Source organism: Nasonia vitripennis, chromosome 2 (genome assembly GCF_009193385.2).
Source record: "Nasonia vitripennis strain AsymCx chromosome 2, Nvit_psr_1.1, whole genome shotgun sequence".
Lineage (NCBI taxonomy): Eukaryota > Metazoa > Arthropoda > Insecta > Hymenoptera > Pteromalidae > Nasonia > Nasonia vitripennis.
In genome coordinates, this window is record NC_045758.1 from 9,827,187 (window position 1) to 9,855,000 (window position 27,814).

Sequence of the window (27,814 nt, forward strand, 5' to 3'; positions counted from 1 at the left end):
AATACTTCCGGCTCGTTATTGCGCTGCTAACTAGCAGCTCGGGAGTGAAAAATTTCACGCTCTCCTGCGTATTTCTCTTCTTTCCTATAATACAACTATCTACAGCGCTGAAAACTATTAAATCTCGCCCGAAATTCCGCAGAATTAACACGTCTCGAAACCGATTCAAACGATTCCGAAAAAAACACTCCTGACCATAAAACCATAAAACCTCGGCTCGCGCGCGCATTTCCAACATCCGGAAAATATCCGACCCATCAGCGGAATTTTACAGAAGGCCACGGCGGGAGGCAGTTAATATTCGTTATAGGCGAAGTCAACCCTTTCTGGTAGCCGAATTTTTTCTTTCTATCTCTCTCTCTCTCTCTCTCTTTCTCTCGGACTGACCGCCCGTAGGCCAACGATTTTTTTCCTCAACCCTTCAGCGACTATGGCTGCGCGCACTTTTTGCCCCAGTTTTTCTACGGTTTTTTTCGTCGTCGTCTTCGCGGCCTTTTTCCTGACCTAGAAAAAAAAGGGACCGAGTACAGCTTTGGGTCAACAGGGACTTTATTTCGCGTCCATGTGCGCGCGGGCGGCAGCGATTTTATAATAACCCTTCTAAAGTGCCGACGGCCGTCTTTACGACTCTCGCTCGCTCGGAGATTTTCGGAATAGAAAAAATTCGAAGGGTTATATTGTGCGCGCTGGAAACGGGCGGGGAAGAGCCCAATTTTTTTACTCGCCGGGATATCCGATGAGGAGAACATTCGACGTGTGCTCGCTGCGCGGGGGAGGTCGAGCGCGCTCGTTTTTTTTTTCGTTTTACGAGCGTTTATGGAGCCGTGAGAGTAAATATTTTGACGAGCAATTTTTAGCAGCCATGTACGGTGGAGGGCTTCGGGTCGAATGGGTTGAATGCGAGATCAGTAGTAAATCAGTGGGTTTGCACGTTTTTCGTTTCCATATTTTTTTTCAATCATCACACACTTCGTATTCTACAAAGCATCGCGATTGATCAGCCCGAATCATCCCCGTTATATTTTCCCTCGCGCGTATAAACTGCGCGTGCACGGCGAATCGGCGCAGTAAACTCGCGGCGCGCGCGCGCGTGTATGGTCATAGCTAATAAATAAATCGGCCGTGTCGAATCGCGCCTTCCGAGAGTTCCTTCGTGTACCTATACCCTGTATATAGAGCTACATTATCGAACGATATCGGCATTGACTCGCTGCGGCCCGATTGGTTATGGGAATTAATCCCGAATTATCCCGAGGGGTGAGCTCGAGTATACGTGCAGGGCTTTTCGGGGGGGTAGTTCGACGCTGGTGTATGGATGGTGGGAAAAGCTGCGGAGCGATTGATTGCGAACAAGGTGACTGGGGCTGGTTTTGGATTTCATTGAATCTGATTGCAGGGGTGTATTAACCGGTACTTTGAGCGTTTTAGAATTTACACCCCCAACCCCCTCGGTTAAAAAAGTCAACGGCATACAGAGCGCAGTCGTAAACACGCATCGCGTCATGCGAAGAAGCCAAACATTCGTCATATTTCAGGGAACAATCAACGCGACGTCCTTGCCGCACAGCAGCCAGCCTGCGCGAAATAAAAAAAAACAGTATAAGCCGCTGCAGCAGTCGAGGTCTGAGTCCCCGCGCGACTCTCTTCTTCGTATACGCGATGCGGAAAACATGGTCCCCGGCGAAAACCAGACTCTCCGGTTTACCGCATGCGGTAATAACGGCAGACCTCCATTCGTCCTTGCGTCCTTACGTCGCTTCCGCCTCAGAGCGGCAGCAGTGGCAGCAGTGCCTATGGTGCAGCAGCATTTAAGAAAACCGCTCGGTGGGCAAATCAAGAGTGAGAGAGCTTCCAGCGACACGGCCGCAAAGGGACGGCCGATGAATGGCGAGTAGCGCAGGGGGGGCGACTGGGGGGTCGTAAATTTTTTCCGAAATCTTCGAACCGACGCCGCGCGCAATGGGTTTATGCGTTTATGTATTTATGCGCGACGACCTTTCGCTCTCTTTGCTCGCCGCGCGGCGCATAAGTAATGGCTGATGGGCTCTTGCACTGCAACCGGAGCTTCTCTGTGTAGTGTATACATGTGCGCCGATGCGACTGCACTCGTTTACTGCTCTCGTACCCAAGTGCGCGGCTAATTATCACCCGATGACATCGGGAGTTCCAGTTGCGGGACGGGAGAGAAAGAGGGAAAGCTGCGGAAACTGGTTGTATGGCGGTAGCGCGACTCTCTGTGCTGTGCATTATACGCACCCTTTCGATGACAAATCGCTCGATGATTCTGCACTTTGCAGGTTGCCGATGCTTGCGCTGCATAGTGGTCCGGAGAAATTTGCAAATTGACGTGCCTACTGTGAACGGGCTGCGCGAATTCGTTGTATAGAGTAGAGAACTACTTTAAATTTCACTTGCACGATTTATACTGCGCTCTCACGAAATATTTCGAATGGTGAAATTAATTTGAAATGCTCTTTGTGGATGTATCGACTATTTGCCACTATTTGGCAATGCAAAGAGTGCAGCTGTTCTGAGCATATTTAGAAAAAATTCGTGTTTATTATAGAGCTCTGAAATTTGGTATGGGTTCAATTTTGTTAAAAAAAATATGCTTGCGTATAAATTAAATTTAAATTAAATATACGTGATTTTTTGAAAAATCCCAATTTATTTCTAAGAAGCCTAGGTACATCGTTTATAACTATCGATGTAAGTTCGAACAGGACAATTCAAAACAAAAATGTCAAATTTTAAAAAAGCCGTATCCCTTCTAAACAGACCGAACGAGTACACTTTGTCAAGGCTAGCAGTAGTAGTATCAACCTTCGATCAGCCACCTCGCGTTACTTCTTTACCTCCACCCATCATCGCACGAGCTACACTCAACCGTTATAGTCGATAGAAAAAATTCGTCAATCATCAAACGCTTCTCTTCCGGAATCACGAATTTCCGCAAAAAAAGCCTAACTTCTCCTCTGCAGAAGCAACTTTCCCCGCGTCGTCTGCACTGCGCGGCGCATCTCCCAAACAAAGGCACTCATCCATCTCGAAAAAACATCATGTCAACACCGGGCGCGACGACGACGAGGGTGGCGAAAAAAAAGGAAGCATAGCAGGAGCGGCAGCTATGCGGCCGCGTCAGGTCAAAGCAAATAAGACAGCCCGCAGAGAGAACCGCTCTACGCATACACTACTGTGTGCGCCAGCATGCAGCCGCGCCAAAGAATGGAAGTTACTCGTCGCGTTGAAGGCTCTCGCCATTGAGGCCCGCTGAAAACGTCCCGTAAATCTCGCAATGGTTTTATTTTGGTTCGCTCTATCCGCAGCCACACACAGAGGGAGAGCGTAATATTGAGCGGACGCAACGATCAGAGAAGGGAGAGAGTTAACCTTTTCCCGAGAAAATTTCTCTCGACGCACGTAGCTTCATCGGTTTATGACGTGAAGAAAGTTACGGGACACTTTCTTCCCTGAACTACTCAACCCTTTTTTCTCTCCCGACGACGCGCTGATCTGCTGTTTGGGTCCAAACAGTTTTTTCCGCCGCTTTTTCATAACGGACGCGGTTATCCTTAGCCCTTCCTCCGCAGATGCGCGCGGGGAGAGAGGACCTTTCGAGCTTTTTTTCGAGCTTGAATTATTGCCGTCGATGCGGGTGAGAGGAGAAAGTAATGCAGATCTGCGTATTACTTATACGAGCCTTTCTCGGACAGGTATAAACAACCGTTTTTTTTCTGCGACGCGACATCAACTCGTCGAGAAACCGTTAGGAGCCTCAGAGCGCAAACTTTGCTTAACTTCGGCCGCATAAGCTCCTTATACTCTTAACTCTGATAAAAGTAATCCGTTTGCATTAGCTGAGCGAGCAGCGCCAGTTTGAATAAAAACTTGAGCGCAGCCCGGGGATGTGTTTCCTCAGACGCATTAATCTCGGTAACTCGATAAGCCGGTGTATACTATGTATCGCCGCAACGTCAATATGCTCCTGAAATCGAAGCAGATCCCATGAAGACGCAAGTGGCGGCCGTAAAAGAGCAGTGCATCGCACCTATGGTTCGCGCGCGCGTGTGTGTGTGTGTCATGTGTCCCAGCTCGCTAATAAAGGTGAGAATATGGCTATAGATCTAGGCGCGCGCAGGTCAAAGACGCCGCCGCGGGTCGAGTTAATTCCATCAGGGCGGCCTGATTCATTATCCAATATCGGACACCGTAAATCCAGCGACGGACCAAATAAATTATCGTCCGCTGCGGCGGAGCGTCTTCGTGTGTATACGCGCGAGCGTATGTGATATTGAAGGGCTATAGGGTCGTATGTGCGTCTGAGGTCTGCTGGTGCGCGACGAAGTCTGATTGGCAGGTCAACTATTCCATTCATTACGTTGAAAGTCTCTTAAAAGAATAGCTCCAGCGAGTTTTTATTGAAATTATATACCGGTTGCAGCTTTATTGGGGCGGGGAATTAATTGATTGGGTCAGTTGAGGATTGATCTACTGAGAAAACTAGATATTAAAATTTACTACATATACAGGAAAAATTACTATATTATATAGTAACGGACGGTTATACTTGCTTTGTATTAAATTTTACTATCTCAGATAGTAATTTCTATACTGAAATGAAATTTTTTTAGATTTAATTTTTTTTTTGCTGGCCAATTTTACGCGCTTATTCGAATATTGTTATTATTATCGATGTTTAATGTTGTTAAGTGAAAGAAATAAATGAAAGGAAGACATTTTTTTGCGGCGATGGGAATCGAACCTGGACCTCTGGCATGGGAGTCGAGCACTTTCCCAAACAGTACTGTTATGTACAAAATTTCAAATCTGATATATTAATCACATTTACTCATGAGTTAATATTAATAATAAATTGACCAAAATTAATAAATAATAGCAGCGAATGATGTTTTATCACTTAATAATACCAGATAAACAAAAAATTATAGATTTTGGTCTCTGATTACTGCATAAATCAACTTTATAACCTCAAATTCTGGCACACGGAGAAATTCTTAAAATAATCTTTACTATATAATGTAGTAATTTCTAGTGTAAACACGTAACAAACTTTAATATAAGTCTAACAATTTTTGCTATTAATATAGTAAAAATCGTCATGGAGCGAGTGTGACCTGCCGTTACTATCTAATATAGTAATTTTTCCTACATATGTAGTAATTTTTAATATATAGTTCTCTCAGTGTCGTTATATCTTTGTGCAAGCTCTCTATTGCGGAGAATGTAGCGCTGGGAGCGATTTCTCGATCAGAATGAGACTTTATTTTTTGTTTTTTGTATCACAATTATTTATTTATTTCTTTGTTTTTTTGCAAAGTAAGATATAAAAATTGATGCAATTCATTAAAGGGAGTTTGCATTGTTTCGACCTCACATTTCACATGAAACATATTTGGTTTCTGTTTTTATTTTATCATAAAAGTACCTTCACTGATTAAAATACAGCAGCTTATGCCTCGTAATCGCAACGCAATGACTGAACCGAGTCCCTGCAAGCGTCGAACAAAGCAAAGCATTAACCTTCCATAGAATAAACACCACGGTATCATGATCACTGAACCCATTAACATTTGCTCGCGCTGGCAAGAAGAATAACCCATCTTCTCGCAATATTTACGACGCCGCCCGTAAACGGCGGTTCCAAAGAGTTATGGATTAAAACGCAAGGGCATTAGCCAAAAACCAGCCTTGCACAACGCGCTCTCGGCAATTGTGTTAACGGACCCGCAATAAATAACCTTATTACACCACCGCGTTCATGGAGATTCGCAAACGGCCCTGCACCTATAGCATAACAGATCATATACCGCGTCGGTAGAAGGCCCTTTTGCCAATGCGCGCATGCATAGAACACTGCAACATGTTCAGGCCAGCCTTTCTCTCTCGTCTCATTATGACGGACAAATCAGCGACGGGCGTTATAAATAACGTGAAAGGCGCGCAATCGCGCATGAGGTACAACCTCTTCTAGACTATATCCGTCCGCGCTGCATCTCTCTTACCTAAAAGGTAACCGCCGAGCGAGAGCGGGAGAGAGAGAGAGAGATGCGGAGTGCAAGGGAGTGAGGACTGCAACCCCACTAATAGATGGTTTATTATTTTATGAGGCTACCTTATGCTTTGTGTGCATAACTCGTAGGTAGTCTCAGTGTGCGCGTCACTCTCTGTCGGCCCTCGGTAAATCATCGGAAATTTGGAAGCACGGTAGCATCCCGCGCAAACCGAGCAGAGCCCTTCCCTTCTCTCTTCCACTAAAGTCTCACTACTGCTGCTGCGAGGAGCTTCCGCATCTCTGGCTACTCGCGCTAACCTTGAGCCAAGGCTACTAGCCGAACGGCAGGAAAACGTTAACGAGGGTTTTTCGGTAATATTACCTAACTCGCGAGAGAGAGAGAGAGAGAGAGAGAGAGAGAAAGAGGATGGATGGGATAGAGCTGTGCGCATCATAGGAAGAAGCCCGTTGCGAAGCTCGAATATGAGGGATTATGGCAGCTCAGAGGCAGTCCAGCTTCTCTCCGCTGCCCGCGGGGCTGCTGCTGCTGCTGCACGGTTGCGAAAAAAAATGACGAGGGAGAGGACTTTCTCTTTGCCGGACTTTTACGAGCATCATTGACGCACTGAGGAGGTGCAAATTTGACGGGCCAGCCAAGTTCGCGCGCTATGCCTTTACATCATCGCCATGTGGATTTTAGCTTTGGTTTTGTTGTTTAAAAATAGTTTATTCCAGTACAGGGTGACGGGCAAATTTTTGATTTTTGAAAAAAAAATTATATACCTCTTAAGAATAGTAAAAATGTAGTTTTATTTTATAAAAATATCAATGGAGTTTCAATGTCGGAAAATTAAATTACTGCTGCAATATCGGATACTAAAGTTATAGAAAATTCAGAATAATCGAGTTCGATACATAATCTGCTGATATATACTTCTTATACCTGCGCGCATATCCTAATCCAATAAAGCTTTATGGCTGCTGGCCTGCTGTAGTCACTAGCGAAATAGCCGAAACTGAAGCGAGAGTCTTGACGTTATTGGATCAGAACCACAATACTATACATTTCCAATCTACTGCTCCATGGAATGCGTTAAAGCTGGTAAAACAAAAATACGTAAAAAGTACATTAAAAAAATTCGATAAACCAAACACCCGTTCAGCTTGATCTGCAATAGTATACGCCTAGAAGAAATTGCCGAGGTGTGCAGGAGTTTGTGCTGGAATATGGCATAGAATAAATTCAAGATGATTTAGAACACGGCTGACCCAGTGCCATTATTCCTCCGCGTCCTTGGAGAAAAGCCTTTTACGAAAGGAGTCGACTGTTGTTGCAGTCATTGACATTGCCCGGCCCTACAGTCAACCACGGCGACAACGTTTGCGATGCATTTGCACCTTGACACTTTAAGCGTTTGAAGAAAATTTCATCTGTCATTCTGCAAAATGAGGAGACATTTCAGGTTGAGAGATGCTTCTTAAAGCCTTCTCTTTGAGAAATTGTTGTGATTAATTTGTGATTATTGATGTTTTAGGTAAAAATCTCTTTTAAAAAGTTGCATAAAATTCATTCCGATTAAAATTTCAGAAAAAAATATCACTCACGGAGCGCCTCTTCAATCTCAAGAGTCTCAATGATTTGCCCGAACAAAATGATCGATATAAGATCATGTCTAACACAGTTGTAGCATGAGTGGCCCAAATAAGCAGGCCGGACCAGGCAGTTTTAACATTGGTATATCTAGACTCGGAGCGCATATTGCTATGTGAGAAATGGAAAAGTACCTGGGCGCCACCTACTGTCATAATTGATATCGTTCTAGCGGTCAACGCGTATGCGTTAAAATTATTTGGACTCACCGCAGTGTTTTCAAATTAAAATGTTTGATGCATAAGTAAGCTTCAGTTTTGATTTAAAAAAGTCGAGATTCCCGCGACAACATAATGAAATACACTCCTTGTTATAGAACCAATAGAATGATCATCATATGTCTTTTTAGGCACGATCGATTCCCGTTGTCAAGATATATTATTTGGACAACTGAAAAATGTCTCTACCACAGTTCATTATGATTAATATAAAAAAAACCGAAGTTTATTATTCGTTAACTGCTAAAAACACATAAGTTGGTGTCCCTGCATCATCATTGTACAATGACGGGAGGACTGTTTTTTGCCTTGACGTTCTGCAGATGAGAAAGCTACCTCGCGCTACCACTGACCCCAAAAAATGAGGCTGTAAAACGAAGACGGCGAACCTAGCGAGATTTATGGGCCAATATTTTTTCGTGACATCATCATCGGGTGCTGCCGTTGACTTCTGCTGTCAACGGCTACTGCTTTCTATTATCCTTTTGGAAGGACAGAACAGTAAAAAATGCACAGCTAAAAAAGCCCCCGACGCACTACGACAAGTACCCCCTTTTACAGCATTACAAAATGTAATAAATCTCACATTCTTAATAGGTAATTATGATCGATTGAAAGAAGATTAAACCATTATCACGCAACTCACATACGTAAAATGCCATTTTCTCGCAAGACAAAAGCGGCGATGTTAATCAATCCACACCGTTTAGACCCAATAAACCTATAAAACGATTCCCGCGTATAAACCATGAGCGTATAATAGTACTGAGTATTTTATGTCCCGCAAGCCAGCGTATACTCCTGCGCGACTTCGGTAGCACTGCACAGTCGCGCATAACTATCATCCGCAAAGTCGAAGAAGCCGAAGCTTTCGCGGGCCCGCGAAATTATCCAATAAAATTCGGAAGCCCGTCGGTACAGCCAGGACAAAGCAGTGCGCGGGCGCAGAGCCGTAAAGTCTCCCTCGACGATTATTCATGTCCCAATAAAACTTTCCGCGCCACCTTCTCGCGTGCTGCATACTCTTCGCGCTTAAGCATATTTGAGTGTCTATAGTATAGGATAGTAGCTGCACCAGAAGGACACGCGACGAGGCTCAGCTGGGACTTTCCTCGCGTCCATCGCACTGTGTCGCTTGGTCAAGGTCGACGACACGACGTTGCATACGTACAGACTTTTATATATATAGGTATAGGAGTTAGCTGCTGGAGCGCGCGCGCAATGTTGCAGGAAAAAGCGAGTTGGCGCGTGCCGTGTCGACGGGGGTCGTACTAAATATTTTGGAAATATTGACTGCAGCCGAGCAGGGAGAGAAGCTGTGCGCGGCGGCGGCGGCGGCGGCGGCGGCGGCGGCGGCAGCAGCGGAGGGAGTTGTCGAGATTTATGTTTTTCTAGGACAGTGGGACATCGGAGAAGCGCAAGAGCTGCAGCAGCGAGATAATAGGGCCACGAGGAGAGTTCCCGCCGCGAAACCCAAGGACGTGCGTGCAGTGTGCGGAGTCGGCACGCGACCAGTGAGTCCGAGGGATCAACGGCTATGACGTTTCTCAGTGTCTCCGACTGATGCTCGGCGCTGATTCGCGATGAATACTGCGCCGCCGCTGCTGCTGGCTCAATTAGTCTCGCTGCGAAGGATGGATAATATGCGCGGGAGTGAGCTGGTTTGGACTTTCTCGAGCGACGAGGCTGCGCGTTTATTGCGTTTAGGTGCTGTTATAGAGTTGACTGCGTTTATAGAGCGGACATTTTGGGATGGGAGAAACTTGTATGGGGTTGATAAGCGTTAGTGAAAAGAAAAAATATGCTAATGATGGCTGTTGGGTGTCATTCAGAAAAGTAATAATTCAATTTGAACCAAATATCGAGTTGAAAAGAAATGCAATCGTTATACTGTGCTCCAAATATTTTTCTGATAGAAAATTGACCCTATTTCTGGTCAAAATTTTTTAAAATAAAGTATATCAGCAATCCATTTTATAGTATTGACCAGAAATTCTTCCCAGAAATAGGATCAATTTTCTACCAGTTCTACTTCGTTGAAATTTCAAAATATAGCAATATATATATATATATAAGGAGGCCACCAAATCCCTCTCTGAACCTTATATTTTTCGGCTATTTTATAATAAGTATATGAGTATTAACGGAAAAAAAGCGTCACACGATTCAGTGCAAAACGTTGTAAACGCTGTCCCAAAATCCAGTATTGACACGCGCGCAGAACCAACAAAAAGAACCTGCCTGCAAACAAGTGCAAACAATAAGCCATTCACCTTCGGCGCCTTGTAACTTTCCAAACATAATCCAGTCAATCATCGCACAAGAGCGCACATAGCGCGAGCGCAAGTGAAAGTTGCACCTTACTCGACGCATCGCACGCTCGTCTCTCGCAGAGTCACGTTTACAAAACAGCGTCTCCCTGCGTCACAACAAACTCCCCGGGATCGGGCCGAATCTCTCAGTTCGCTCACTCTAATTTCCACCCTCTGCGCCTACGGCACGCGCGCCTCCATCCCCCGGGCGGCCGGTCCTTTCACCTTATCTCTCTCTCTCTCTCTCTCTCTCTACTCCGCTACTCCCCTGGAGCTCGCGGCCGTGTCTCCTTCACCTAGTCTCTCTCGCTCACGCCCCTTATACGCACGACGACTCTTTAAGTCGACGAGGAGACGTCAAAATATTGTGTCAAGGACGTAGGGCCCCGGCATTGTGCTCGACGCTGAACATCGGAGTGAGGCCCCAAGGGAGAGTGAGAGAGAGAGAGAGAGTGAGAGAGAGAGTGGGGCCTGACTCGGCAGGAGCTCGCGTCCTCGACCCAGTCGGCTTCGACTCTTTGGGTTATTAGGGTGTCTTTTAGTCGGCTCTTAGCGGCTCTGATCTTCTTAGCTGGCTGCCGAAACTCTGATGTGTTATACAGTGCCCATAGTGCAGAGGACAGTGGCCTTGCTTGCAGCGGAAGCTGCGAAGACGACCTGTCCCGCCCCATAGTTCTGCGGACTACTTGCGATGCGTGCGCGCGCCAAGCGCGCCGGGAAGGCCGATTATCCCCCGAAAACGAGTCGTGTGTCAAGTGCGCGACAGAGAAAAACTTTCACTCTTGTTTCGAGAATTCGAGCATTATTCTCCCTTTGTGTCTTATTCCTCGTACTCGCTCGATTTTGCTTAAACAAAACTTTTTCCTATATTTTTCCACGATGCGCGTTTTAATCAACGATCTTCATTCCCCGCAGAAGCCGAGAGAAAAATCCAGCCGCGTCTCTATATTATAGTTCCGAGAATCCGACTCCCACGCACACTCACACACAGAGCTATAGGCGGGGGCTAGGCACACAGAGTAAGCTCGCGCGAGGGAAACCGGGCGATGATATCGCTGACGAGAGCCGCCATACTGGCCGCCACCCAATCCAATTGGCCGGCGACGCCGCCGGGGGGTGATAAGGGGCTGATATAGCTGCGCAGCCGCCATCTTGCAGAGCGGAGGGAAACAGAGAGACGCCCGCGCGCACGCGCCACAGTATGTACACTCGTTCGATCTGATATCCGCCGCGGGGGTGTACAGAGCCGTCGCTTGCGTAAAAGCGAGTTGATCGGCTTGGTTTCGGAAATTAGTCGGGGGTGTACATAAACTTTGATGAAGTTCAGATATACGCTTTAAAAATTCGCTGTATCATTCTTGGCGAGGATATAGCCTTTCGGGGTAGAGAAGAATCGCATAATTCACGGCGTGCGCGGATTACGCCTGCGCTAGCGGTGTATGTATGTTAGTAGTGGAAGCTCGAGGATGAGAAAAGCGCAGAGATAAACCGAGACGAAGACGTATGCCGGAGCTCGGCGCGAGCGCGAGAGATACAGTGTGTCGGATTGGAAACTTGCGCCACTGCGCGGATATAGAGATGTCCCAGTGCGACGCGATGGTCTTATTTTTACGCACCGAATAATAAATTTAGCTTTATTAATCAAGCTCCATTCGCCGGCGAGCTTGTTACGCCCTAATCTCTTCACTCATATCCGACGTCTCTTTCGCGAGTCGTACACTGTATCACCCGGTCCCAGCGTGCACATAATACGTTCCATACTCTTCCTCGTTCTTCTCCTCGCCGACGCATCAGCAAACTTGGCTCCTTATCTCTCTTTTCCTCCGTATATAAACGCGAAGAACTATGTATACGTACATCTCTCCCTCTCTCTCTCTCTCTCTCTCTCTCTCTCTCTCTCTCCCACCCCCGCAGACTCTGATTTATCGGTTCTGTATCCATTTCGTGCAGAGCATGATAACGCGGAATTGCCCGGGAGACTGTGGCTGGCTGTGTGTGTGTGAGTGTGTGTGTGCGCATGTGTATACGAAGTAGCTCGGCTGCCGTCGGTAAATTGGCGAAATAATCTCGGAGCGGCCAACCTAAGCGACCTCGATTATACCGGCGAGCTCGTAAAACTCGTGAAAAGTGCTGTATACGCGGAGAGACGACTAGAGCTTGTTGGAGACAAAGGTTCGGGATATCTCGTGCGATTAGATGGCTTGATTGTATATTTGATGGGTTTGCATAGAAATAATAATGAGATATTGTTTTCTCATAGAATCGATTTTGCAACGAAAACAAAAGCTTCAAAAAATAGTCCAAACAACGTCCACACAATCTCCTCAGATAATCCTAGCATGATGCTCGACCAGCAGCCTCGTCAATGCCTTCGCACGACACACTGTTCCTCCCCCGAAGCCATAGCTGTGTCATCCTCCTCTTTCCCTCTTCTCTCTCTCTCTCTCTCTCTACACTCTCCTCTCGCACATCCATAAAGAAATGAGCTATATACCGACGAAGACGCATCTTATTTACCGACCGGCCCCGATAATGGCACGGATGATGGGGCTTCCCCTCTCTCCTTCGGGTAGCGCGTCGCCATGGCAACGCGAAGCTGGCCATATTGGTCCTCGGCCAGCTATCGATAATAGGAAAGATAAGAGTCGGCCGCCGAGAAATTCGCTCGGATGTTTTATCGCTGCGAAAATGGCGCACGTACGTACGTACACACGCGCCGCCGTCGCCGCGAACGACGAGAGAAGAGTATATATTTTGTATGTGTGCAGCGCAGTAAAGGAAGCTCTTTCGAGGGGATGCGATCAGGTCAGCGATTTTCTCTCTGTGCAGTATATAGCACGAGTTTATTTAATTTCGGAGGACGTTCAACCTGGATTTTTCGGGATAAACGTAAAAATTCTTTTCTCGTTCAGCTCGTCGCGTGTGCGTTCGCGAACGATAAAATGTAGCAGAGAGAGAGAGAGAGAGAGAGAGAGAGAGAGAGAGAGAGAGAGAGAGAGAGAGAGAGAGAGAGAGAGACGTATATAAAGATAAAGGCACTTTAACCGAAAGTTGCACAATGCGGTTTTCATTAAGTGAAATGAATGCGAGTTAATTAAAGGGTGGAAGCAATTACGGGCGTATAAATTGCAGCCGTTAATCCGTTATAGCGGAGACAAGTTAAACTTCTCTCCGACGCGCGAAGCCACTGGCTTTATATATATATATATATATATATATATATATATATATATATACACACTATACAGTTTTCTCTACGTATACAGTAGTGTATATAGTGTAGAGAGCGGAGGCGAGGGATTTGCGGGGAAACGACGGGGCAACAGAGCGAGCGCCGCATAATTGGCTTTGAGCGTCGCCACCTGAGCTCGCATAAAGCCGCAGCCTTAGCACGATCACGCACGCGCGCATCTACACACACATACACACATGCACAGTGTGTGTGTGTATATAGGCTCTGCGCAAGTAGGTGCGGGCTTTATCTTCGCGAGCGAATTATATTTGCCCGACGGGCCGGGATTGACTCCGACGTGAATTGCTTTGTGCCTCTGCAGTTGGAATGATCGAAATGATTTTTTAAGCTGCACGCGTGGCGAAACGTTGATTTATAAAGACAATACGATGTCGAATGTGAAATTGTTGGTACGTGTATCGGACGCCAGGGGGACGACGTTTCTCGAAAGCGAAAAGCGTCCGCGAAAGGTATACTATCGGCTCGATCAGCCGGTACACTTCGGTTATAACATCAGGTTTCATATTTCAAGAGCATTGCTCGCTGGATTATGTAAAAACGCTGTTAAAACCCGAAAACATGGAAGATAAAGCAATATTTACTTTTTAAGTTTTTAAACAACATAGAGAAGAAGCAAAGACACAGAGCCCGGAGCCGCGCGCGGGCAATTACGGCATCAGCGGCCGATCATCATCAGCAAAATGACAAATGACTATCCGCGTGACTCGTCCACAATTTCCTCCCGCGAAAACAAACACGCGGCCCGATCCTGCAAACACATCCTCCCTCGCATACATTATACTGAGCAGCAAACGCACACAAACAGAGAGAGGGAGAGAGAGAAGAAGAAGAAGAAGAAGAAGCATAGCTCTGCAGCACAGGCCATACACAGACCGCCCCGGTAATTTAGCCGCGCGCCGGTAGCTCGTTTGGAAAAATGAGCTGGCCCCCTTTCTGGGCGTATCTAACGTGCTGGTACCTCTCCTCTCCGTATACACGCACTCGTCTATACGTATACCTATATATCCGTGAGCGCAGCGCAGAAGCAGCAGCAGCGGCAGCCGCGGCAGCAGCGGCATCCCTTTCGAGACGGGGGGGCGCATTGAGACATGAGACGTTGCCGCCGTTATTTACGAGCCGGCCTGTTTGCCGACAGTGCTTGCGGGTGGCTCGTTCTCTCTCTCTCTCTCTCTCTCTCTCTCTCTCTCTCTCTCTCGCTCTCTCTCTGGCTCTGCTTGCAAACACTGCAGAGGGAGACGGAAACACGCAGAAGTGGAGGAAAGGAGCTGCTGCTGCTGCGTTTGCCGATTTTTCCTCGGCGACGGCGGAAGCTGCATTATTGCGCATCATAATTTTGCTTTCGTGCTCGACGATCGACGCTTATTATTCGCGCGGAGTGAGAGAGAGAGAGAGAGAGAGAGAGAGAGAGAGAGCGAGTGAAAGTTTGAGGGATAGATTAGAAGCGCTGCTGAGGGCGCTCCTTTCGTGCGTAGTTTTAAGGGGTCCAGCCTGAGTTAAATCCTGCAAAAAAACAACGAAATATTCGTCTGATAAAATTTTTTCTATACTATACAGAATCACTGACCAAAATTCGTGACATTTTACTATGTAAATAAGTGTTTTTAGTGTCACCTGCCACGGCTTTGTGAAAGATCTGGACCGTCTTCTTTACTCTACCCGGGCTTAGAATGTACCTTAAACATGCCCCCTCAGACCTAACAAAAGACATTTCTAAAAAATATTAATAAAATATTATTATCCATACGTTGTATACTTAGCTAATAAATTTAATTAATATTTTTCACACTGTACTTGTTGCTAACAACATTCAATTAATATTTTTTAGAAATGTCTTTCATTAAGTCTGAGAGGGCATGTTTAAGGTGCATTTTATAGCCTATATATTTTATAAGCGACTAAAAACACTTTTTTATATAGTAAAATGTCCTGAATTTGGGTCAGTGATTTTTTATGGTGTGTATATATATATATATATATATATATATATATATATATATATATATATATATCAAAAGATATTTTTTGTTTTTTAATTTACGTAAAGAGAAAAAATTTTTATCGGACGAATATTTTGTTGTTGTTTTGCAGGATTTAACCTAGGCTGGACCCCTTAAAGAAACGCATCGCAGGTAAAGATCGAGAGCTGATCTACTCTGTGCGGGGCACATTGCAAAACTTTCGCGCACTCAACCCTTTCTCTCTCCCCTGGACAACTTTCTCTCTCTCTCTCTCGGAATAAGCGCAACTCACGACATCGCAGCCAGCAGCACAGAGCTCTAGTGCACCTAGCGCGCTCGCACAGAGAGTCGAAATTAACGGAAGTAACAATTACGATCCAGCTAATGGTGAAACGGTATAGCGCGCACAGGCTGCAGAGAGAGAGCCGTGACGAGCAACCGGGGTAATAAAGCATCCTGAGCATCGGGTCCCGCTCGAATATTATTTCGCACAGCACGAGCAACTTTCCCTCATCCGCACGTCATAAAACCGCATCAGCAGGAGCCTAGAGAAGAAACCGAAGCAGCAGCAGCTACTCTCGTCATCGCGTCTCTCTGTCGTCGCGTCGAAGCTCTCACGAGACACGGCGCGCGGAGAGTCGCGGACCGAGAGAGCCATAAACCACGATGGACCCCCGGTTACGGGCCCGATCATCGGGGAACCGAGGGGGAGCCTCGACTTTGCGGATTTTTAGCGAGGAATTTTCGCTCATTGTGCGCTGCTGCTGCTACTGTGCTTCGCATAGCGATTCAGTAAAATAATGATGTCGCATATTCAATAAAGCAGAGATATATCCTACAATGCGGGTATAATTTAATAGAAGCCAATCTGTCGTCGCGTGTAGCCGCAACGAAGCCGCACAATGACACACACCCGCGCGCGCACAAAGCAAAACGAGACAGCGATATCGTGAATTGTCACACTGCAGTCGCACACTCTCGAAGCCATAAAAACGCTCACTAGCCATTTAGCAGCGATTCAGTGTAAATCACCGAGTCGATCGAGCGGACAGTCCAGGTGGCGAGGCAAAGGAAGAAATTAGCCGCAAGAAGCGTCGGCCCGTGGCAGTAGTGGTCGTTTAGCGCCACGAGCCACCCCCGCACCATATGTCGCCCTCGACTTTAAAGCGACGACGCTTTGCGGGCGTTTTTCACTTCGAATGATCGCGTCTATGTGCTGCGGCGTGTGCGTGTGCGGGGGAGGACTCGAGGATTGATGATGGAATTCGACTGACTGTGCGTATGGCCTCTATTGAATGCGCACGCGGCGGGGGCAATTATACCTGTACTGAATTGGGTCATTTGGACGCTATTTTTCATCGGCGATGCGCTGATGTGAAAGGATTCTGCAAAGTTCGATTTTTAAATGAAATATGCTTTTTTATTTTGAGCCTGTAGATATTATAAATTTACCAAGAATCAATTGAATAACTTGCAAGATAGAAACGATCATTTATACCGCCGCGATTCCAATCACACACGTCGCAGTACTCCTGAATATTTCAAGCCGCGCAAAAGAAGCAGAAAGAAGTCGGCAGAGCGACGAGAATTGGAAACGCGCAATAATTAACGCTGCGCCGACGCGACAAGCCATAAATCCCCCGCGCGGCGATGAGACACGCAATCCTCGCTATATCTCTCGCTTAGGTTTTATATCCGCGAGCGCGAAAAAGCCAACAAAAAGCTCTTTCATTCCTCCGCTTTCAACTTGCAGTAGCCCTTCTCGGGGGAAAATGAAGCCAATAAATAAGCTCGGCCGGCCAATAATTCCGCTGCGATCGAGAGGAAGAGAGAGAGAGAGAGAGAGAGAGAGAGAGAGAGAGAGAGAGAGAGCGCAGAGCTACCGGTGCGGACTTTTTCATTCGGATATAGCTCCGCGAGCGCGACAGAGCTTGAAAAAATCATGGACAAATGAAAGAAAACGAGCGTCGCCGTGTGTCTATACGGCCCGGATTAAAAAGGGGATTTATTGTAATGGCCGCGATGCGCTCTCTTTTTGAGAGGATTCGAAGCAGTGCGCTCATGCGATTAAAATTGAAATTTTATAGACGCGCGCTTGACGAGAACGTGACTTTTCGTTATTTTGCATGAGAATAGAGTAGAGGCGTTTCTTTTTTTATTTAATCGTTAAAACGTCGTACTGCTGGTCGTACATTCGCAGCAACTTCATCGAAGAATTTCGCAAAATAAATAACCCTTGCGCACATTTTATTTTAGAGTACATTTCATACAAAGTTTGCTTTCTCGAAGCTGTAAGATTCCAATCGAGAATTCCAAAACTCGTGCAAACATCATAGTCGAGACCGTAAAAACAAAAGAGCACATGCAAGCTCAGGACGAGCGCAAAAGAAACAGCGAGAATAAGTCTCGTGTCGGCTCGATGGCCGGCGGCGCCGTAATCAAATTTAAAATTCCCCGAGAGCTTGCGCAAGCTCTGGTCGTCGTGTATGGCGAGCGATGAAAGAGTAACCAACGGACGCGTTCTCTCTCTCTCTCTCTCTCTCTCTCTCTCTCTCTCTCTCTTTCTCGCGCGCAATCGAATCGGTTCCCGTTGTCACATGACTCCGAATAAGCGAGCGACCCCGGGGCTTTTTTCCCCCCGAATCCTTTCTCTCCATCTCCCTCTCGGAGATAGAGATTTCCCCAGAGAGGAAGTACACGCCTAGAAAAATCCACGCGGGGACGCGCTCAACGTCACGAGCGGCTTTGCGACCCAAATCTATTCTTTAAGCTGTGCCGAGCTTTTTTGCGCTACGGCTACCTGTGCTTCTGATTGATTCTGGCGATGAGCAGCCTGGATACGTTTGTTTATACATACGAGAATTCTATTTTTATTTTTGGAAGTTTTTGCAGGGAGATCTTGCCTGAGTTATGGAGGCAAGAAATTAGAAACTTTATAGGTATATGCATAACATGTTTATTGAGACAAACTTAATCGGGTAACAATGTGGCTTTTTGAAAAGAAATTATCTAAATCTATTTTGAACTGAGAAAATATAAAAAAAATTGATCGATTCACATTCGTGGTAAAAGTTTATAATTTTTGAAGATAAATTACAATAAGAAAATTAAATCAATGTGGTGCACTGTAAAAATATGACTAGTGCCATCTGTTTGAAACCGTCTGAAACTCTCCTTTCCTCACTAGATACACTAACTTTACAGAACTTATCATACCAGACGATTATTATGTTATCCATAATAATCCATGATGGAAAAGAGGTCGATGAATCGTCGTGTGTAAATAAATAGACTTCGATTTTTAAAAAGATATCTTTTTTTTAATATGGTTTGTGTAAAATATAAATACTATCAAGTTTTACCGACAAAGTAACAATAATGACATGGCATAGCCACAGAATAAAATTGTTCCTTCATCTTTTCCACTGTAGGAAAACGTGATGCGATGACGGAATGTATACACAAAATGACATCAAGTTGATTACCAAATCTTTAAAGTACAATAATTTTTTATTAACGCCATAAAATTTTTGATTTAAGAAAGAAGCCCTATTTCAATAAAGACCATTTCAGCTGCTCTTTGGCTGATTGTAAAACCTATAAAAATAAACAATTTTCGTCAAGTATACTGAATAAAATATTGTCGCACTAATGTTGCATTTATTCATACACTTCCAAAAATCTTGTTTTATAAGTTTTTTGCACACACAATTATAAAATAATGATATACTGTTGTTACTTACTTGTGCAACTGTTTGTTCTCCCAAAGGTATGTCATCTGTCCTCAAAGCAACTCTTTGGACTACACTTGTTGCATCAGCATCGAGAATAATACTAAAATAATCACAACATTATTAGTTTTCCTATGAAAAGCTATGCATTCTTTTTTAAACTAAAAGCTTTGAAAAGCGTGTTTTACTCACCCGCCATCACAAATTTCATCCAGAGCTAACATAACAATGTCCAGGCTGTCAAGAACTGCCCTCTTTTCAACATTCTTACGAAGTATGTGACTTACAGATTCATATAAACAATTCAATACGCTCATCAAAATAAGCTGTAATAAAAATGTTAGTTTGAAAAAAGAAATTCATAGCATTTAAAAGATTATAAACTTGTACAAACCTCGTTCTCGTGAGAGCTTCCCATGACATAGAAAAACAGATCGACATTACTTTTATACACACAAGTCAGACCATCCAACATAATGATCTCGGCATTAGCTCTGTGGGTTTTATTGAACAGATTCTTTTCAAACGTCTTTTGCTCCTTTGACGTTGGAAAGACGTTTTTGTCATAGTACTTGGCAAGTATCCTGTTGCCATCGTTGTCAAGGATGGCTATGCCTTTGATTGTGTATAAAGTTGGTTCCTAGAACAGTAAATACGAGCCGATTAAATAAAATTATCGATCCGACTAAAAATATTCGGTTATTTTCCTACATATGGCTTAGAATCTTTACTATCACTGCGAATGCAATACATTTTGAAGAGGTTATGTTAGTTGGGACACAGCAAAAGACTGTCTCGTAGACTCGAACGATCAAAGTATCTCTGGTGCCAAGAGTAGAGCGAAATCATCTAATGACCTTTGGCTCAACACAAAACAAACAAAACAAATCTTTGCAGAAATACTCACCAATAACTGACCGTCCATAGCTACGTCAAAATTGACGTGTCGTTTGTGTCGTCTGTATCCTAATAATCACTTATAGTTTATCATGTTCTGGCCATCTGGCGGTCGATCGTTCAAGTTTTAAACCAACCCTTTAATGATAATGAATAATGGCTTCAATCGAAACGCAAAATTCTCTCTGTTTATGTAATTATCTAACCAGTTTTCTTTACGGTCTCGACACATTAATGCACAGAACAACATTTTGAACATAAAATTATAAAAATATATAAATACTTATATTCATTTATAAAAATGTCTCTCTAAATTATTCGTGGCTTTCTGAAATTTTATATACCTATATATAGAATTCGAACGTCCAAGCACCGTTAGAGGGCGCTATTTTCAGACTACGTGATACATGGAGGGCTGGAGGCAGAAACTAAAAAAGAGTAGAAAAGCATTTAAATTCATATTGTAGTATTCCATATTCAACATTATAACTTTTTATAATTTTTGAGCAACAACTTTCTATCTCAAGTCCATACTCATGTGATACTTGTATATTCATATTTTGTTTGTCGTCTGCTTATTCTTATTACTTATAACTTTCAACACTTTTAGGAAAATCCGCTAGGTGTGCCACTTTTGCTTAGACGTGCGAATATATGATGCGTTCGCGCGGTAGAATCTGCAAAGATGCTCAGATATAACTTTTCTTAGGTTATGTTTTGCATTGTTGATTTGCGGGTAGTAATGTTTTTATTTGTGGACTGAGTGTTAAATTGAGTATAATATGTTTAATAATAGTAGTCAGGAGCATGAGAAGAAAAATAAAACGTTCAACAGAAGAGTGACGATGTCTCCTAATGAAACAGTACGTATATATTTTATTACTGAAAGATTCTTGTTCTAATGTTTAATGGTTACTTTTATTTATAGCGAAATTCATCGTACGTTGATGACATCAACGAAAATTTTGACTGCCTCAGAATATCTATCCTCAACAAGGCATCGCGTGTATCTGGTGAATTCAATAAGGTGACCCTTGGCCCAGATGCCGATCATAAAAATGGTCTCGATTCCAATAACATCACTGCAGATGAATCAAAGACCAAGAAACCTGCAGTTAATGGAAACCTGTCTCCTAGAAGCAATATCACGTTTTCGATCAAAAAAATTCTGCTGGAAAATGAAGTACAACGACGTGAAAAAGTCAAGGTATGTTGATCACATATTACAAAATATTTCACAATTATATAAAACACAAATAATCTTTGATTTTGTAGAAAGCTGTTGAGCAAAAAAAGCAAGAGATGGAAAGATCTCAGAGAGAAATTCAAGAAGAATTATCTGATTTACTTTCTAAAATGAGTGTCCAGCGTGAAAAAGAAACAGCAGCGAAATTGGCTCAATTGGAAGCTGAAGAAGAACAAATTGCGCAACAGCAAGAGATAGACAGAAAAAAAGAGGTTCAAAGAAGAAAACAAGTAGAAAGTGAAGAAATTTTGAGAAAAATTACTCCTTTTCGAGAAAATTTCAATGCAAAATGGAAAGAAATTGCCAATGTTTCACTAGCTTGTCGAGACAAGCATTCTGCAGCTCGTCTCTTAGGCATTCATTCAAATAAGCTCAGTCAACTGAGTCAACAAATGGAGGCAATTAATGCAAAAGCCAGAGTAAGATAGTCTTTAGCTATCCACCATTTTCAAGATATTTTCTTAACATCAGTTACTTATTATTTTTTTTTGTGATCCACAGAATGCTGATCTTACTCCAGCAGACATCAAAATGGCTGAGATAATTGCAGAATGCAGTGGCGAAGTTTATGAGTTATTCAAATCAGATATTGGTAAGTAATAATTTGGATAGTGGTTTGTAATGAAAATTAAAAAACGCAGTTTTTAAATACCTATACTTTTTCTTAGATCGTATTGAAGCTTTGTATGATCAAGAAATAGCTCGACGAGAGCAAGAAATGAAACAAGCACAATTAGCAGCACAGGAAGAAGCCTTGAAGATAAAACAGATGCAAGAAATGCAGAATACTGTTAAAGTGCCTGAGCAGCCAGTACCTGTTCAACAAGAAATCAGATATGAACAGCAGCAGCAACAGCAGCAGCAACAACAACAACAACAACAACAACAACAACAACCACAACAGCAGCAACAGCAGCAGCAACCACAGCAGTCTGTTATTCAAAATCAGCAAGTGACGGAGGTAGATAGCTCAAAAGCAGCAGTACAAGCTCCACAAAATACAAATGCTTCTACACCAGTGGCCACCTCTAATCAAGTTCTTACAGGTAACGTTTAATCATACATTTTTTTCAAAGTCATAATTATGGTGGTTTTATAATTTGCATAAATTTGAATTTCAGCTAAGCGTAGTGAAGTAACACCTGATCAGTATCCTGATAAAGAATGTTTACAAATTTATATTAACAGCATACAGTTTTTACAAAATTATGCAACAAAATATCAAACATTTGCAAAATCTGATTCTATGAAAAAACTTAGATTTGAATTGCAAAAAACTTTGAATATTACAATTAATTCTATCTCTCACGTAAGCAGAGATCAGTTAATTGAAAAATATAATAAGTTGAGAACATTCTTATCAGGGAGAGGAAACATTAATATTTTACAGGATCAGCAAATCGAATGTTATGCGAAAAATCTGTTAGCTCAAAAAATTTTGGTAAGTACATCACTAACTTAACAAATACTTTCACTTTGATAACATATTAAATACTCGTTTTGTCATAGGATCAAGGAGATACAAGTAAATGGGATCTGGCGTTTCCATTCGGAGCGATTGCCGTCGCGCTGTGGAACGATTTCCCGGATTTCGGTGAACTCCTATTGGCGAAATTTCGAACAAAAAGCCCATTTTTGGTACCTGTCTTCCTTATGCAGAGAAACGATCAGTCTGAAGAGGATTATTACAAGATACTTGGTTGTAAATATAACGAGAATGGAACGCCCGAAAAGCCTGACCAATTTTTAAAAAGGCTAGGAGGAACTATGTATTTATATGCTTCAATAATGGTGACCAAACAAAGACAAGGCGTTAACAAGCCTCACCCTCATGGAATTGGAAATGCGTGGAGATGGTTGGCAGCAACCATAAATATAGGTAATTATAATTCCACATAAGTATGAAAAGTTACTGCGTTCTTTTAACGCCAAACATTTGAATTTGAACTTTAAATTTTCAGAACCGAGATGTGATATAGCCGATATTTGTGCTACTTTAATATTTGCTATTCTCGAGGTTACTGGCCACGAGTTATGGCAAACATATCCCAATCAGTTTCCGAAGATGTTAGCGATGCTATATAACGTATACTTTACGAAGCTCAAGAGTTTTGATCCAGTTGTCAGTGCCCCAGTTAGTAGACTAGGAGACTTTTTAAGTAAAGCTATTGAGACCGGTACAATTCCAGCGCCGAAAAAACAGATACCGGCCAATTTCTGGTAGTAAAGTGACACGCGATAAGTTAAGCATTAGGAAATAATAAAATTAATGTACATAATGGAAAAAAATCGATTCAAAACAAACTAGATTGTATGTGTAAAAATTTGTGACAAACCATTAAGTCAATGAGCAATTAACGATATAAGTGACTCGTATCGAGTGTTGTATTGTATTTTATTATTATGTAAAAAATGAATGATGTTGGGCGTTTACCTATTTGTAGTTGAGAATTAAAGTCGTGATTCTTTTCAAGAGCATGCCAGCTTAATAATGTTGAGTTAGTTTTTGGTAGATAGAAGTACACTGTCTAACTGATGACAGTAAGCAGTTGTTTTTTTTTAATTTCATTACTTAGATTTAATAAGAAATATAAAATTAATTAATTTCTTACACAAATTGTTATACAATGACTTCTTCTGATCATATAGATCTTATCACAAAGTTATACAAAAATATATGAATCTTATTTTATTAAAAAGCAAAAGACATCAGTAGTAAGGAGCGCTGGTTGCTACAGTTTTCATTTCTTGGAAATCGTAGAGACTCTTACTGTACTCGGCAAAGCCCAAAACACCGTAAGGCGCTAATTTCTCCATCCATTCTGTATCTTTGCGAATATTGATCAAGTACTCTTTTATCTTGTTAACTACGTCATCTGTAAATCAATTCGAAAAGTAACGGTTAATTAGTGAATTTCGATTTTTAATTTTAGTGAAAATGAATTTGTAGAAATTTCATCGAATAAATAATATTGCGCAAAGTTCTTACTCGACATGTTCTTATTTACGAAGATCGGATACGGAGGCAGTGGGCCCAAGCTGCTCAGAATGTGGAGGGAATACACTCCCGGCAGCGATTTCCTGTGGTATTTGATCACCGGAGATTCGAGTATGCAGACTTCGACCTGCTTTCCGGCAACCATCTGCAGGGCCGACATTTGTGAGTTGGCATCTGAAATGTAAACCATACAACCATTTTTCACACTCGAACCTCGGATAAACTGTGTTTGCGAACGAAGGAATCGCAAAATCACCTAGAGTATTTCCAAAGAAGGCCGGTCCTTCGCCCTTGGCTCGTAACTGATTGAAAAGCAGGGTGGCTACTCCGACTGCTCTCCTTCTGTCTGGCAGCGCGCATCTGTGACCTCTGAGGTCCATTATGTTCTACAAAGCAAATAACACCTGAGTATTATCTTGTTTTTGCGATATGAAGATTCGATGACAAGGGACTTGTTTATACATACTTCAACATGCGGTGCTCGATCCGTGGCAACGACGACGTCGGCATAGACAGCGGGCGAGAAATTTTTGTTGAGGTGGTGCTCGAAAACGAAACTCAAGGGCAGCAAGTTTCCCTCTTCCCATTCTTCGCCAGCTGGCAGTATGGCTGAAGACAGAAGAAATTCACGTTTCAAGCCGATGATTTTATCAGAGAGAAAAGAAATTCAAGGGAATTACCTATATCCGTGACATCCCTGGCAACCGGTCGATCGGTTCTGGACTCGTGTAAAAGTACCACCGGCTGATTGGTTGCAGCCTCGATAGCTTCCGCGAGGGCCTCGAACAAAGTGATCGGCAACGACGGTACCAGGTGCGTTGCCAGGACGATCGGACGACCGGTCAGGATGGGAGCCGGTAGCGGAGGCTTTGTTCGGGGCACAGCTGTACCTTCTGGCTTGTACGACGTCTGAAAATTGAAAAGAAATTTCAAGCTATATTTTAATTTACGCCACGTTATTATATATGGTAAAACTGGTTCTTACGTCGGGCTGCTGGTCGATAATCGGGATTTTTTTAGACTTTTCGGGTGACGCAAGCTTATCGGTAACCTTCTCCTTAACATCGCTGACCGCATCGTTGTTGTTGGTCTCAGCAATTTTGCTCGCCGACTTAGAAGCCGTCGCTTTTTTACCCTCCTCGTCCGCAATCTTCGTCTCCGAGGCGACTTTTTTCGGCAGTATGCAGCACTGCTGGCTACTGCTCGTCTGCGGTTTCTTATCCATAGTTCTCTATTTCTGGATCACTTGGTCTCCGCGTGCAGCCGATGCCGATCTGCTTGTTGTTTATTACGCAGACCTTATAGAAGCGCACTATCGATGACCTTAAACTATATTTTGATTGACTGGATTTTTAATGTGATCGAGACAGACAGGGGTAATACGAATATTCATCATAAGATTACAATTTCTACGCTTATGTAATTTTTAGTATTATATTTTAACAAAAATTAATTTAAAGTTTTTCTGAATTATTCAATTATTTTGCCAAATTTTGAACTCAAGTGAAGATCGATTTCATCTGTATAATAGAAAGTCGAGCGTGTAAGACTGGGCAAAATAAGCGGCGTGAAATCTTTAGGAAATACATTGATAATTATCAACTGAGATCGTTATGATGATTAACAAATTCGTCACTGCAGTCATAACAAAGAACTTAATATCTTCGTTAACTCAAAAGATCGAAATAAATTATATCACATTATACCGAATATCAGCCTTAAAAAAATAAACATCTATTCACAGAACTCCAAACAAGGAAAATTTGTTAATTGAAATCAAACGTTCTGGAAAACTACATTCTAACCTCACACACTGCATCCTACAACTGATGCACTCAGGTGAATCCCGAGCACCACATCTACTAAAAGCCTCAACTGCTCACAGCATATCCATCACATACTCACTCTGTGCAGTTACTCAGCAGCCCCTCTGAATTGTATATCTAGGATACCTGCAAGCAACGAGTAGCCACTACAGCAGTTTCCAAGCTCGGAAGACACACAGTATAAAGTAACTCGCCGGTTCTCGCCGGTTGACTGGACGCCTCAGCTGGAACTGCCGTTATTAGCTACGCACCTATACTATACGCGCACACGCATATGACGGTGTGTTTGTACGTATACAAGTAGTTGTACAGAGGCGCTTCTACGCGTATTGCCGCATACGTATAGAAAGAGGTGACAGACTGCTCTCTCGGTGAGAACATGGAAGCGTCTTCTCCGCGTCTCCCTTTTTCTTTTATCGAATCTCCGCGCACAGACATACACTCGGCGAACGCGTGACGAGGACGTGGACGCGACGATGTCCGCTTTGCCGATACTGCTAATCGTGCGCTGCAGTGCAAGTGGTATATAATATAATGAGGTGATGTTGCCGAGGATAGATAGTGCATTTAATTTAGCGCGATTATTGCGAGTTATGCGGGATCGTACGTTACCGCGATGATTGCTGTACATTTTACTCGCGTGAAATCGGTTATGGAAATCGTTAGGGAAGCGATCGATTTTTTTGGTGCTGTATGGATTTAATTATAGCGAGATGCGGATTAATGGAGAACTTTGATTTAATGAATAACGATGCTGCAGCGTACAGGGTAAGTAACGCTTTTAGCTCGAGATAACGATTCCAGACGTTTCCAAACTTTTCCGTGCGGCTGCGGAGAAAGAGGCTCGGAATCCTTCATTAACAATTGTCGATAAGGCAGACGTTCGAGACGCACGTATATATTCTTAAACATTGAACTTTCATTTTAAATTCAATTGCCTGATCGATAAGGAGCTGCGAGATCGAATGCATTTGTCAAACTTAATCTGTCATCGATCGCATGAAAGTTTGTTGAAACTGACGTAGTTCGACAACACATTATAAGGCGGTTGATCTTTTTTCACTTCGCGCATACATATTCGCAAAACTCTTCTTGCTGATCCATCTAATTCTGATTGCACGATATTATACAAAATCACAGTACAGAAAATTACATCCAATCAAAAATATGTTAAAAACATTCAAGGCACACATTACAAAAATACATACACTATGAAAGCACACGATCGAAATAAAATCTCTCTGCGCGCACTGACGCACGCGCCTAAAAACAAAAAGAATCTCTCCAACAGCTCTCCTCGCACCTGTGCCGCAGTCCTCCTTACACATCACCGTAGAGCAGCGAGTTTTGCAAACGGACGAAAGTCCCACCGACCCGTCAACCCCGCGAGTCCTCGGCCAATTCAACTCCTTCCACCCCCGACGTTTCTCTCCACTGCCTATACAACAACGGAGAAAAACAATCGGCAGCTTCAAAGAGACCTCGAACTCGCGCGCAAAGGTCCTTGCGATATCGGCCGGTGCAAACTTCGCCCGTGCGCATAGCTCGCGCGGCTGCTGCTGCGGCAAAGTACAAGCAAAAGTATACAGTTGCTGCGTCAGCTCCTCGCCTCTCATGTTCCCCTGTTACCTTCCTTTTTTTCTTCTCGGCGGCAGCGACATTCGTCGCCTGTACACACGGGAGCATTAGAAAGCAATGCCCCTCGTTGGAC

At 43.5% G+C, this 27,814-nt stretch overlaps 3 protein-coding genes across 6 annotated transcripts; 1 reads left to right on the plus strand and 2 right to left on the minus strand.

Annotated features, from left to right (window-relative positions):
• Positions 1-18,703: 18,703 nt before the first annotated feature.
• On the minus strand, positions 18,704-20,381 carry LOC100115298 (coatomer subunit zeta-1). Of its 2 annotated transcripts, none has more exons than XM_001599118.6 (5): positions 20,044-20,381; positions 19,531-19,776; positions 19,329-19,462; positions 19,149-19,239; positions 18,704-19,002 (listed from the first exon to the last, which is right to left on the minus strand). In XM_001599118.6, exons 1-5 carry the CDS (start codon positions 20,059-20,061, stop codon positions 18,955-18,957), a joined length of 537 nt encoding a protein of 178 aa, XP_001599168.1. In that variant the 5' UTR covers positions 20,062-20,381; the 3' UTR covers positions 18,704-18,954. The 2 variants fall into 2 exon arrangements, with proteins under 2 accessions (XP_001599168.1, XP_003426817.1); XM_003426769.5 differs by having other exon boundaries at positions 19,848-20,078.
• A 61-nt stretch (positions 20,382-20,442) lies between these two features.
• Positions 20,443-23,890, plus strand: LOC100115263 (nucleoporin Gle1). Its single transcript, XM_031922627.2, has 9 exons — positions 20,443-20,571; positions 20,644-20,896; positions 20,962-21,240; positions 21,309-21,698; positions 21,781-21,871; positions 21,948-22,325; positions 22,401-22,720; positions 22,789-23,158; positions 23,241-23,890. The coding sequence occupies exons 2-9, from the start codon at positions 20,816-20,818 to the stop codon at positions 23,501-23,503; spliced, it is 2,172 nt and encodes a 723-aa protein (XP_031778487.1). The 5' UTR covers positions 20,443-20,571; positions 20,644-20,815; the 3' UTR covers positions 23,504-23,890.
• Positions 23,816-27,633, minus strand: LOC100115223. Of its 3 annotated transcripts, none has more exons than XM_031922629.2 (7): positions 26,230-27,633; positions 25,263-25,606; positions 24,958-25,186; positions 24,744-24,886; positions 24,534-24,663; positions 24,269-24,451; positions 23,816-24,155 (listed from the first exon to the last, which is right to left on the minus strand). In XM_031922629.2, the coding sequence occupies exons 2-7, from the start codon at positions 25,500-25,502 to the stop codon at positions 23,989-23,991; spliced, it is 1,092 nt and encodes a 363-aa protein (XP_031778489.1). In that variant the 5' UTR covers positions 25,503-25,606; positions 26,230-27,633; the 3' UTR covers positions 23,816-23,988. The 3 variants fall into 3 exon arrangements, with proteins under 3 accessions (XP_031778489.1, XP_001600005.1, XP_032452707.1); XM_001599955.6 differs by having other exon boundaries at positions 26,183-27,633; XM_032596816.1 differs by having other exon boundaries at positions 26,083-27,633.
• Positions 27,634-27,814: the final 181 nt, after the last annotated feature.

Coding starts and splice junctions, on each gene's coding strand:
- LOC100115298 (XM_003426769.5), bottom strand. CDS start 19,889: ATGTATTGCATTCGCAGTGATAGTAAAGATTCTAAGCCATAT. Junction 19,463..19,530: donor GAAGCTCTCACGAGAACGAG/GTTTGTACAAGT, acceptor TTTTTATTACAG/CTTATTTTGATGAGCGTATT. Junction 19,003..19,148: donor GAGAACAAACAGTTGCACAA/GTAAGTAACAAC, acceptor TTATTTTTATAG/GTTTTACAATCAGCCAAAGA.
- LOC100115263 (XM_031922627.2), top strand. CDS start 20,816: ATGTTTAATAATAGTAGTCAGGAGCATGAGAAGAAAAATAAAACGTTC. Junction 20,897..20,961: donor CGATGTCTCCTAATGAAACA/GTACGTATATAT, acceptor TTTTATTTATAG/CGAAATTCATCGTACGTTGA. Junction 21,872..21,947: donor GTTATTCAAATCAGATATTG/GTAAGTAATAAT, acceptor ACTTTTTCTTAG/ATCGTATTGAAGCTTTGTAT.
- LOC100115223 (XM_031922629.2), bottom strand. CDS start 25,502: ATGGATAAGAAACCGCAGACGAGCAGTAGCCAGCAGTGCTGCATACTG. Junction 24,887..24,957: donor CAGGGATGTCACGGATATAG/GTAATTCCCTTG, acceptor TTCTGTCTTCAG/CCATACTGCCAGCTGGCGAA. Junction 24,156..24,268: donor CGTAAATAAGAACATGTCGA/GTAAGAACTTTG, acceptor ATTGATTTACAG/ATGACGTAGTTAACAAGATA.